At 33.1% G+C, this 13,406-nt stretch overlaps 1 protein-coding gene across 1 annotated transcript in view; it reads right to left on the reverse strand.

Moving 5' to 3' along the window:
* Positions 1-8,107, reverse strand: part of LOC123668840 — a 66,493-nt gene extending 58,386 nt beyond the window's left edge. The window contains exons 1-6 of the mRNA XM_045602531.1: positions 7,996-8,107; positions 6,929-7,276; positions 5,203-6,402; positions 4,126-5,093; positions 2,104-2,262; positions 1,437-1,538 (exon numbers count right to left, since the gene is read on the reverse strand). Coding sequence (XP_045458487.1) covers positions 1,437-1,538; positions 2,104-2,262; positions 4,126-5,093; positions 5,203-6,402; positions 6,929-7,276; positions 7,996-8,107 — 2,889 coding nt within the window. The remainder of the gene's footprint in view (positions 1-1,436; positions 1,539-2,103; positions 2,263-4,125; positions 5,094-5,202; positions 6,403-6,928; positions 7,277-7,995) is intronic.
* Between the last annotated feature and the right edge of the window lie 5,299 nt (positions 8,108-13,406).

Genomic DNA, 13,406 nt, shown 5'->3' on the forward strand with positions numbered 1-13,406 from the left:
TTTTTTTCACCAATCAAAAGCGCCAAACACATTTCACGTTTTAACTGCTGTGATAATTTACGGGTTACAAACCTGACATATACTCTAGAACACTTTGTGTGTAATTCATCTGTTTGGCCGATACAACCTAAATATTCAATGTAAGTATCATACAGATCGCTGTCATCTTCTGGGATTTTTGCATATTTGGTTTGCGATAAGTGATTTATCGAAGTTTTTGTATTTGTTTTGGAACATGTTAATATAATAAATAAATAAAGTAGTAGAGTAATACTTTTTGTATTTGAACAGCAGAGATTTCTGACATGGGAAACCACCTCCTTGCCCCTGCCTAATTACATGCAAGGTTTTAGGAGAAAGACTAGACACTTTTTTACTGATTTCGTCAGTGAAAAGTGCCTGCAACTCAGTTTCCACACCATTTCCTCACGTTGTTGGTTATCTCATCTATAGTGTTTTGGGAGAAAGACTGGACACTTTTTTGCTGATTTTGTCAGTGGAGCCTGCACCTCAGTTTACACACCGTCTTCACCACACTGTTGGTTATCTCATCCATGTTGCTAATAGTTTGTAAACCATAATTGTTAATCACATGGTATTTGGGGCAGCATAGGTCAATCGATAAGTTTCATCAAGGGCTCCTTTTTAATGCATGAATTCAGAGTGCCTCGCAGCAGTCAAACCTATTAGCAACTGAGATATCTCTAAATACAAGCCTCTTATGCAATTTGTTTTCATCTATCTCATTCTCCTTTTTTAACAAGAAATTCATCATCCCCTTACGTCAAAAATATGAATACACACCCAAAACATATAAGTGGACAAACACTCATTTAGTGTGCGGTCCGGCTAGGTTATTTACAGAGTCTTATGCGGCACTTGATTGAAAGAGTGTGACGACCGCTGATCCAAAGCATATTGTTAGAATCTACATTCCATACCATAGTAATTAAATTTTTTACGCTGATATAATTAAAAATTTTGAAATAATTATTTAAAAGTGGTTTTAAAGCCTACTTGATTTTTAATATTGTACACATGCTACACTGGGAATCTGTCTAGATTCGTCTAAACATTTGGACGATAAACATTATAAACATTGAAATCATATTTACTGAATCTTACACCTACCTACCTTTCTTACAAAAATTATGATTAAATTTTAGTTATATAGAATACTTTCTAACATTCACTTTACTAAGTGAAGTATATGCATTATAAAACAAGAGAAACACTTAATAATCTGGAATACTATTACAAGACAATAATAAAATTTTAAATGTTTAGGTAACTGCAAAAACAACAGGATTGCATGGTTACAAAGATATATATATATATATATATATTTGTTAAAAATATAGCAAGACTGTCTCTGGTGATAGCAATTGAGCTTAAAACTTATAAATAATACAATTGAGAATTGTAAAAATTTATACCCATGCTGTATTCCTTAATTTGGTAGCTGTAGCAGGAAGTTCCATGTACTCAGGATCCAGAGTTGTTACACCAATTTCAAGGCTACCATTCCACACATTCACCTACGCGAAATATAATAATGAATTACATTACCATTGTGGTGTGCAAACTTAAGATAGACGGAATAGCAAACTTCAGATATAATGTTATATTTTCAATCAATGAACATTAAGACTTGTATAGGATTTTGGTATTAAAATTAGTCGTAACCACAGTCTGTGATTTTAACTAAAGACTACAGTTAGCATAATTGGTTTTAAAAAATTAGGTTTAATTAATATTATTACTGTGTGGTTATGGTAGTTAGAATATAGCCCACCCCCCCCTCCTCTTCCCATGAGTGTCGTAAGAGGTGACTAAGGGATAACACAGTTCCACTACCACCTTGGAACTTGAAAAGTCAACCGATGACGGGATAACCGTCCAACTGCTGGCTTTGAAATACACAGGCCGAAGACGAGCAGCAGAGTCTTCGGTGCGAACGAACCCACCTGCCCAACGTGGTGACTATGGGCAAAACACATGAGTTCAGGCCATTTTTGACATTAACTTGTGGAGCCTATGTCCAACTGTGGTCTGTATTGGGATGAAGTGATAATATTTTTATTACAGGTTAATTTCACATACCTTTCTATCAATGCATACTTCGAATATAACATCATCTACGATAGGTTCCGCACTTAATATCAAGCCATGATTAAATTCTACAAAATTCCTAACAGCCGTAGTATTGTCGTGTAAAAGTGTCACTCTATCACCACACCGTCTATGAAACCTCATTTTGCGTCAATATGTACCCACTTCTTTCTACACATGGATAAAATAAGTAAAAGACTTTTTACGAATTTGAATTATTTGCACAGTCATTTTTAAGAACACGCCAATTGCGTCTAAAACAATGCAATTGTCAGCACCCATTTCGTATTGATTAAAATAATTATGGAATAATAAGTTGACTTTAAAATATATTTTTTTTTAAAAAAGCTTATGTCCAAATGATGAGCATCCATCGTCTTTTAAAAAATTGCTCTATTATTATCAAAGTAACTTGTAGAAAAGGAAGACAAAATAAAATCGTTAAATTATAGTGCAGTATTGATCCGATCACCACTAACACTATAGCGCGCGCCAGATAATTCCACAGATTAAGTCAGTGTTGCCAACGCGGTGTCAGGTTTTGGGGCTAAATGCTAAATAGCGTTCTAAAAAGGGCTAGATGGGGGCTAGATTTGGCCAAAACAATTAAAATAGGAAAAGTTCGTTTGTTTTATTTATTTATTTATTTATTTATTTAATAAAGGCATACCAACTAAGTACATAAAAAAGCTGTCTACAAAATAATTGTGTTTGCATGCAAACGAAAAAAAAAACCGACTTCAATTACATCGACAAGTAATATAACGTAGATCGACGAAAAAATAGTCAAGCAACTACGCGTTATCAAAGATTACTCAAAAAGTAGTTATCAGATCTCGATAAAATTTATATGTAACCACATGATAAACATCAGCTTTCGATTAAATTAAAATTTATCAAAATCGGTACACCCAGTAAAAAGTTATTGCGGATTTTCGAGAGTTTCCCTCGATTTGTCTAGAATCCCATCATCAGATCCTGGTTTCCTTATCATGGTACCAAACTAAGGATATCCCCTTTCCAACAAAAAAAGAATTATCAAAATTGGTACATCCAGTAGAAAGTTATGTGGTATAATACAACGTAGGTCGACGAAAAAAGCGTCAAGTAAAAACGCATTATTAGATATAACTCGAAAAGTAGTTGTTAGATCTCAAATAAATTTAAATGGGACCAATTGGCACACAAAACCTTTCGATTAAAACAAAATTTGTCGAAATCGGTCTACCCGGTCAAAAGTTCTGATGTAACATACATAAAAAAAAAAAAAAAAAAAAAAAAAAAAAAAAAAAAAAAAAAAAATACAGTCGAATTGAGAACCTCCTCCTTTTTTGGAAGTCGGTTAATTAAAACAATACCACAAAGTTACACAATATGCACTTAAATTAAAGGTTTGCACAACATTCTTAGAACGCTACTGTAATCAGACATAAATCTTAATTGTGTAATTTACCGAAAAAATGACATTTGTTACAATAAAAAAATAGAGAGAGAAAAAACAAAACAAAACTATTACAATTATATATCAAAGTCCATCAACATTTTAATTATTTTTCCCTTAAATTGGCTTAATGAATCTGCAAAGATGTCTATGTCTATGTTAAGAAAAACTGCATTTAAATTTTTTTGCATAAGATTAAGCGGTGAGTTATTTATATACTTAGATCTATTATGCATTAAGTAAAATGGTTTATATATTCTAAAGAAGCTATCCCTGGATGATATTCTGGGTACACTCAAATTAATTCGTTTCAAGAGGGAGGGACAGTCAATCATACGATTAAGCAGCTTATACAGAAAAATGCCGCCAAGAGCCTGATTGCGTTTCCATGAGGGAAGGTAGTTGAAATAACGTAACCGATCGTTGTAGTTATTGAGAAGCAGATTGTTTTGTGTTCTAGCTTTAAAGGATAGTCTTTTTAAAAACACTTTTTGCACCTTTTCAATACGCTGTACATTGTTTTGATAAACTGGGTACCATAAAAAGCAACAGTACTCGATATTACTGCGTACCAATGCATTATATAGGGTCTTTAGAGCTAATATTGATGTAAACTCTTTGGTATTACGTGTTATAAATCCTAACATTTTGAAACTTTTTTTAATAACATGATTTATCTGGCCAGTAAACCGCAACTCTGAATCTATAATTACGCCCAAGTCTCTTACTTCCTCAACTCTTTTCAAGTTCTTATTATCAATACGGTACCCAGAATTGTATTTATTACGTTTTCTAGAGAATTTTACGTGTACACACTTGTCAATATTCATAGTCATATAGTTAATTTTACACCATTGAGCAACACCAGTAACATCCCTCTGCAACAACTCCTCGTCAAATTCATTCTGTACGACTCTAAATATTTTTAGATCATCAGCATATAACTGGAATTCTGAGTGTTTTATGTAGTATTTAATGTCATCAAAAAACAAGCCAAACAAAATAGGTCCTAGAATAGATCCCTGTGGAACACCAGACGAAGGGGTGCAGTAATTTGAACTATACCCATTTACTAATACCCTCATTTTGCGGTTTTTTAGGTAGGAACTGAACCACAGCAACACCGAGCCATTTATATAAAATTGATTTTTTAATTTTCTAAGAAGTAAATTATGGTCCACTTTATCAAACGCCTTACTTAAATCCCCATAAATAGCATCTACTTCCTCCCCGGAACCCATATGTGACAACAGCTGTTCAACAAAAGATACCAAGTTAGTAGCCACTGATCGCTTGGCTACAAAGCCATGTTGTTGTTCGCCTAACATTTGTTTCGTGTGCCAAGTAATGTGTATGCAGATGATTTTCTCAAATACTTTTGCTAGTACTGATAGTATACTGATAGGTCGATAATTTTCTATCAGTTGCTTGGGACCAGATTTCGGAATCGGTATCACAGTGGCTTCCTTCCAAGCGGTCGGAAACACACCATCGTTTACAGATTTATTAAATATAATTTGAAGGGGTATAGCAAGTGGTTCTGCGTTTTTTAAAAAGAAAATTGGTGGTATACAATCATTTCCGTAACCTTTGGCTATGTTCAATTTTTTTCAGCTGAGTCTCAATTTCAGACTTTGTAATATGTATACTTGTCAAACATCTAGAATCAAACGCTGATACAACATGCCCAGCATGACAGTGACTAGTAGCTTGTGGGACAGTATACACAGATGAAAAATGTCTACAAAAAAGATTGGCTATCCCTTCACCATCTGAAACTATTTCATCTCTGAACTTCATGCAGCTAGGAATGTTACTATCGTTTTTACGCTTAGCTTTTATGTAAGACCAAAAACGTTTGGGATCCTTAACCACATTAATTTGTACGTTTTTAATATATTCAGAGTATGATTTATTTATCAAAATTCTACATCTCTTTTTTAGCAAGTTATATTCAAATTCATCTAACTTATTATTAAATTTCTTCATTGCCATTCTATGCTTTTCTTTTTCTTTTAGTATTTTTATAAGGCTGAAAGTGTACCACACAGGATAATTGTTCTTAATGGGTCTCTTTTTTGGTATTTCTTCTTGTATTATATTATTTATGACACTGTAAAAAATTTGTGTAATCTCATCAACTGTGAGCGAAAGATCTAGTTTTTCGTTCCAATCCACACTTAGCAATTTTTCCCTAATACTGTTATAGTCAGCCTTATGAAATTGCAACACGGTATTTGTTTTAGGTTTAAGTGGTTTTTGCTTTTCAGATGTTAAATTAATTTCTATTGGAGGGTGATATGAATCAACACTGCTCAATATATCGGTTGGGTTAGTCACAGTCAGAGGGCATGAGGTGTTTGAGAAGACAAGATCTAATATTTTCTGTTGTTTATTTTTTATATTATTATATTGCTTGAAAGATGCATATGCAGCGAAATCGATCAGAGTTGAACAGACAACACCACCAGAAATCCTCGGTACAACGTGCGAGATAGACATATGTTGGATCCATTCAATTCGACTAAGATTGAAATCCCCAACCAATAAGACATTTTCCAAGTTGTTAATGTTTTTTTGTAACTTATTAGTAAAGTGTGAAATAACCTCAATTGTAACAGTGGGTGGTAAATAAATCGCGCATAAGTTAATTTTCATGCACATATTCTTGCTGACATAGTCGATAGTGACCCACAGGTCCTCACATGAGCTTTCTAAATTAGTATTGCGGAATGCACTAAGAGATTTCGATACAGCGATAAGAACACCTCCACCATCCTTACCCTTATCAAACGTATTAGACTGTCTATCCCTCCTAAATACCTGATATCTATGATCCAGAATTTCAGCTGTAAATATATTATCATTAAGCCACGTTTCAGTTAAAACAATTATTTGGTAGTTACATGTTGTTTTATTGAAATCAAATAAAATCAGTAATTTTTTAACAATCTTAACTTAATTTAAATTAACTTTTTAAATTAAAAAGACACCTTAAAACTCAATCTCCTCATTGGAGGAGGATTCTTCGCCATACAATTGTACTTTGCGAAGTTGATGGTCGAAAAGATTGATTATCAGTTCCAGCACCTTGTTCAGAATAAACTTATATTTTTCTCCAATCTTTTTTAAGACATCTATTGGGATATCATATGTGTAGCAAGTTTGACCGATTTTTTTAAGACCAAATCGTATTTGTGATATAGAATTTAGTGTGTCGAAGTTCATTCTAATTCGTGATTTATTTTTCATTACGTTCATTAAGCTGAATACCCTTTCATTCAACAACATCTGCGTTTGAGTGTGGTAATATGAGCATAATAAGAGCCAATGAGCAAAGTTCTTGATACGGATTATCATTTCCTGCATCTTTACATTGCGATACTTCGTGCCAAAATTTTATGGTGTCATTAGTGTTTTGCCATTTGTTAGTTTGTATGTTTTTCCATTGCGAAAGAATTTTGTCATTTGTATCCCCATTCAATCCAAAATGTTCAGCTAATTTAATTATTTCCATGCCCTTGTCTGGTTTTAATACATGATCAACGCTCATAATGTTCATATTTTGAAGTATCTGTATATTGTCAGGAAGCTGTTGCTGCAATTCTTTAGTCAGTTCGACGGTGAAATTAATGCAACGCTTTCTAATCATCTGTTTATCGTCAAAGTTATAGCCAAGGTATGGCATCGGATCTAAATAATTGGCATCTGCATTCTCTAATTCTGTGATTGAAAGAAATGTTGTGTTAATTTTTTCCATAGATCTACTATAGTACCTGATTACAAGGCCTAAATATTTTTGAACCGAAATATTGGTTGACTCATCAATTTCAAGACTGTAGTTGGTATCACCAATATCCTCCCTTAGCACTGATTTAAAATGGGGCAGATTTGACGTAACGTTGTGTGTTGCCCGCTTACCTAAAGTGCGTTTAGTTAATGCTTTGTTATGTTTAAATTTCTTTCTCATTGTATCGCTTTTTTTAAATATTTGTACTGTGTGCCAGAATAAGGTTTTCTTACACGATTTCGGGGCTAGAAATAGGGCTAGGGGCTAAATCATCATTTTAAGGGCTAAATAAGCCAAAAAGGGCTAGATCTTGCCCCGAAAGGGCTAAGTTGATATCAGTGGATTAAGTATTAGTTACTACGGATAAGTCTGCACGCGACTGGTGGCGTAGCCAATGTTGCCAGTTATGGTAAATTGCTTTCCCATCATAGCCATAAATAGGAAATAAGGAAAAAATTAATGTAATTAGCTAAATCAAATGAACTACGACCAAATGATAATACAAAATAATAATGATGATAGAGAGGTATATTAAGAATTATGAAACTATTTTTTTCTCCGCTTAGTAAATTTTTATTACTAAGCGGAAAAAAATAGGTTCATTTTATTGCAATTTTTGCATATTTTATGTAAGTGACCACGTTTTAAACACTGTTTTTTCGATGATTGTCAGTGTCCATGCTAGAATCGTCGTATTCTACAGTGATATAACTGCCAGGTTCGGGAACTTTGTATGTTCCCCCGGTATCGGGTGGATCATTCATTTTAAAATATAAAAAAACTTACCAACCAAGACTGCTAATTAATTATAATATATACAAACTAAATTAATAAAAAAAAATACTATATAAAACTGTTCTGAATGAATCAAATAGAAAAAAAAAAAACAATTAATAAATGAAGAACACAAAAAAGAGAACCGCGCGCCTTGAAATTTCCCGCCGTTTTTCAGTTACTTTTTTATAAATAAAAAACGTGAGTATAAATAAAAAATTAAAATATATATTAATTCATGTAAGAGTAAAATCTTGTTAAAAATTTATACAGTTGCTTGCCTTTTATTTTCCTTTATAGGAAATAGTAGCACAATAGCCATTTAGCTATAATTATTTATTATAACATAGCTACTTAGAATACTTGCTAAACTGAATATTGATGAAGTTGTACAAAAAATAACCTTATAAGATTATACTGTTTGGTGTAATGACCACTGATGCGGAAATTTAAAATTTTATGAAGTGTGTTGGTTGCTATCGCAGACAAAATATGACTATGAGCCATATTATGGCTCTTGCTAGACTCGAGGTAGAAGTGCAAAACTATTTAAAAACAAAATTAAACGAGTAATCGCTTAAATAATGACACGCTAAAACAATCAACGAAAACGTGTGACATAGCGGCCTAATGTAAGGACATGATTTCGATTTCCGTTTATGGCAGACAATATTTGCATTTTACAACAATTTGTTTTTGGAAGTATGTATGTCCTTACTTTGGTATTTTTGGCTTTTGGTTTTTACTATATTTTGGAGAGCACCTAAACTTTAGGTTTAATCTAAATTTTAGACTTATACCTTGACAGAGAGGCAGAGGCGTCTTTACCTATAGTGCAGGGTGTGCGGCGCACACGGGCGTCAGGTCTAAAGGGGCGCCGAGCGCCCTCTAATGCGACACCTCCAAAGATGCGTCGCTCGCGGCACCGGCGTTCTCAAAGACCCTGCGCCCGTGTTACGGCTGATGCCGGGCGCGCGATAGCAATGCAAAGCGCGCCCCCACAGGCTACGTCTTTACCTACTCTACACAATAACTTTTGTTTCAACGTGAAATGAGCCTTAAAAAAGTTGATTAAATATTAAATTGACGTAGTGTCGCATCGCTACCGAAGGCAGGTGCCGGCACCTGTTTTGATTCGTTTGAAAACACGCCGACAATGTAATATATCAATTAAGTTAACATAATTTTGGTCGGTGGGCTTACATCTGCATTAGGGACACTAAGATAAAATAATTAGTTTTCTAAATGTAAGCTGCAGTAGTGTACCAAGTAACGATCACTAACAAAAATAAAAATTGGAATATCAAAAGCACGGGCATTATATGCCTGTGGATATATCTTTATATATACATATACATATTTACTTATTTATTTATTTATTTATTTATCTTATAGGCAATCCGACAGCGTTATGTTACAATAGTATGTTACAATATAATGTACAAATATGGCCAAAAAAGGATTACACTGATATAAAAAAAAATCATTATTAAATATATAACTAGAGACAATATTTAAAAAATAACAGAAAGTAATAAAAAGTAAACGGCTATGCTCCGTCCCATCCACTGCAGTTAGAGGTGAGTGTAAGACATGAAAGGGTGAATAAATGTTCGTGTAGGTGTGTACATGTAAGAAGAAGGTATATTAGTGTGGGTTTGTGTATAAATCTGTAGGTGCTGGTTTTGAATATTTTTGATGATACTACGAAAAATTCATCATTTTGATTTCTATTATATCTGATTGATTTCTATTAACTCGGCTGTATTAGAATAATATAAAGTACAAATTGAAATTGCCATGGATGTTGCGGCGGTCATTTACAAAGGCTTTGTATACGCGTGCCGCAAACTTTGTTTTACCGCTACACCGTAATTTTGCAAAATAAGCCTTGATGTAATGAAACAAGTATCATTTTTGAGTAAACATGTAAACATGAAGTAAATCGGCTTTTCTTTTGATAAAAAATACATAAAAGGTAAGATTTGGCTATTTGATTAGACAATTATTGCGACATACATCGGGATCAGAGGTCATCAAAATAAGGCTAGCCAAATCCATGAAAAAAAAAACAAACAACGAGTGATAGTGATATCGAAGTCATAACTTTTTCATGCTGATGTGACTTCTTTCAATGGTGAAATAGGTTACAAAGATTGGCCGCATTTGTCTATTGCTGTAGAACGTCATGAAAAGAGCTTAGATAGAGCACCTGTCATGTCTTAAGAAACAAATCACAATAAAAACTCTTATGTTAAAAGAGAAGTCGGTAGATTTTTTGCACCAAAATGTAATTGAACGAGAAAAAAAACGTTGGGTTGCAGTACTCGAACGAATAATTAACATAATTCATTTTTTAGCTAGGCAATGTCTGGTTTTTCGGGGAAGATCTGAAAAACTTCACGATTCTGATAATGGTAACTTTTTAAAGCTGGTTGAATATACCTCTAAATTTGATAATGTGCTTGCGGAACACATTGCCCTTATTCAAAAATTCAAGTCACGCCTAACTCATTATCTTGGCCATAATATTCAGAATGAAATAATACAATTATTAGGCGAAAAAAAAAAAAAAAACTATTGTTTTGGAATTGACACAATCCAAATATTTTTCAATTATTTTAGATTGCACTCCAAATATTGTTCACGAAGAACAAATAACGGTTGTCGTACGGTACGTTTTTTTAAATGCAAACAACAAAAAGGCCGAAGTGAAAGAACACTTTCTAGGTTTTTTACTATTACAGACACTTCTGGCCTAGGCTTAACTCAATTTTTATTAGATTTTTTAATTTCAAATGAAATTGACATACAAGATATGCGTGGTCACGATTGCGATAATGGTGCAAACGTGATAGGGAAAAATATAGGTCTACAAAAGCGAATTTCTGATTTAAACCCGCGCGCATTTTATGTTCCTTGTGCGACACACAGCCTAAATTTGGTAGTGAATGACGCAGCTAAAAGTTCATTAGAAATTGTAAATTTTCAATTGTGCTAGAAATTAGTTTTTTTTTTTTCTGAGTCAACAGCACGTTGGCAAATACTTGCTAAATAAGTGCCAACTTTAAGTCTAAAACCACTCTCAAATACTCGATGGGAGAGCAGGGTTGCAGCAGTAAAAGCTCTAAGTTTTGAATTGGGAAAAGTGTATGATGCCTTGTTTACCATATATTAGATAGGAGCAAAGATTCGGAGTCAAGAAATGTGGCAAAATCATTACTGGAAAAATTGAGGCGTTTAAATTCATTTGCTCTCTGCTTATTTGGTTTGAAATTTTAAGCAAGATAAATGTAGTTAGCAAGGCACTTCAAAAGTCAGACATTGTATTGTCAGAAGCGGTGAAAATTATTGACAATGAAAAAATAAGTTTGTCTGAATTCCGTAATGAGTCCGCTTTTGAGGAGCTTCTTAACAACACGAAAGCTGTAGCGGAAGAAGTAGAAGCAATATCAGAATTTCCCACACCTGCATGCCCTTGCGCTCGTAAAAGGTTTTTTAATTATGAGGCGGAGGATGATCCGATAACAGACGCGAAAATACATTTTAAAGTAAATTTTTACTATTATTTATTAGACACCGCAGTTACTAAGTTTAACGAACGGTTCGAACTTTTAAATAAAAAAAAAAATGTAAATATTTCATTTCTTCAAAAATTGAAACACTGGAAGGATTTGGACTCGTATACAAAAAAGCACATTGTTTTAATTTAGAAAATAAACTTTGCCCTGCTGGCTCTTCAGATGTGGAAAAGTCTCCTCCGTATTACTCTATGTGGCAAAGCTTAGTTTTGTTTGTTTCATTCGGTTCATAAATAAAAAAGTTGTGCCAATTTAAAGAATCAGGTTGAAAATGTAAAGTCACTTTTCCGCGCGGACGAAGTCGTAACCACAGCTACTCCAAAATAAAATTAAAAGTAACACCACAAATTTAACACAACTATTATGAAGAAGAAAGTTTTTTTAAATATAATTTTTATATATGGATATATTTTTATCCAATATATAAAATTCTCGTGTCGCGGTGTTTGTAGTTAAACTCCTCCGAAGCGGCTTGACCCATTCTCATCAAATTTTGTGTGCATATTGGGTAGGTCTGAGAATCGAACATCTATTTTTTATCTCCCTAAATGTTAAGGGTAGTCCAGCCTATATATATATTTTTTTAATTTTTAGATTAATTATTTATTTATTATTTTATTATGATTTGGCGTTAAAATATACATACAACCCTAAATTTTCACCCTTCTACCATCAACCCCTATTTTTAAATAGCGTTTAGCGGCAAGACAACGTTTGCTGAGTTAGCTACTCAGAATAATGTTATATTATCACAGACTATCTATATTTTGATAGGAGAAAATGGAACAGTTAAAATCGTGGAATCCACGCGGGCTAAGCTGCCAACAGAAAGGAACCTATTGTATAAACTGGTGACTAAAACTTGTTAAAAAGATTGCTTCAACTAAAGTAGGTAGCGCATTAATAAAAAAAATATTACTACTTGTATATTGTACTATAATAAATGTAAAAAGTAGGTCCACGAAACTGTAGGTACTTACAGAGTGTATGTAGGCTACAGTGGAATGGAAATGCTACTGAATAATATATTGTTGTTTTTTAAACATTAAAGAAGTTTTTCCTTTAATGAAAGCTTATATAAGCTTTAATTTTTTTAATTTAGAAATTATACAAATCTAGCTAGACTAGCATCCCGTTCCGGTTCCCACGGGTATCTTACAAAAAAAATAAATAATTTTTGTTAGCCTAGTTTTTTTAAAAATAATAATTATAGCCTATGTCACCGACGGGAAGTGTAGCTTCCTAACAGTGAAAGAATTTTTCAAACCGGTTCAGTGGTTTCGGGGCTATTTAATGCAAACAAACAATCAAATCTTTCCTGTTTATAATCCTTACAAATAAATAAAATTGGAGTGTCTGTTTGTAATATTAAAATAACCGCTTATTACTAAATTCATATGTATGTATACACGATACATAATTATACCAAAATAACATTTTTTATAATTTTTGTCTGTGTGTCTGTTTGTTACGGCTAATCTCTGAAACGGCTGGACCGATTTTGACGGAATAAGGAGTAACTTAGACTACTTTTATTTTAGATTTTTTATTTTATAACGCTGCGAACTGAACAATAACTTTTTTGTTAAATACCACGCAGGCAAAGTCGCGGGCACAGTTAGTATTTAATAAACTTCTTTGTAATTGTCACTGTAAATATATTATATATCTTTATTTGTTACATTTTAGATTTATTTACGTTTAAATA

The sequence above is a fragment of the Melitaea cinxia genome, chromosome Z (assembly GCF_905220565.1).
Source record: "Melitaea cinxia chromosome Z, ilMelCinx1.1, whole genome shotgun sequence".
NCBI lineage: Eukaryota > Metazoa > Arthropoda > Insecta > Lepidoptera > Nymphalidae > Melitaea > Melitaea cinxia.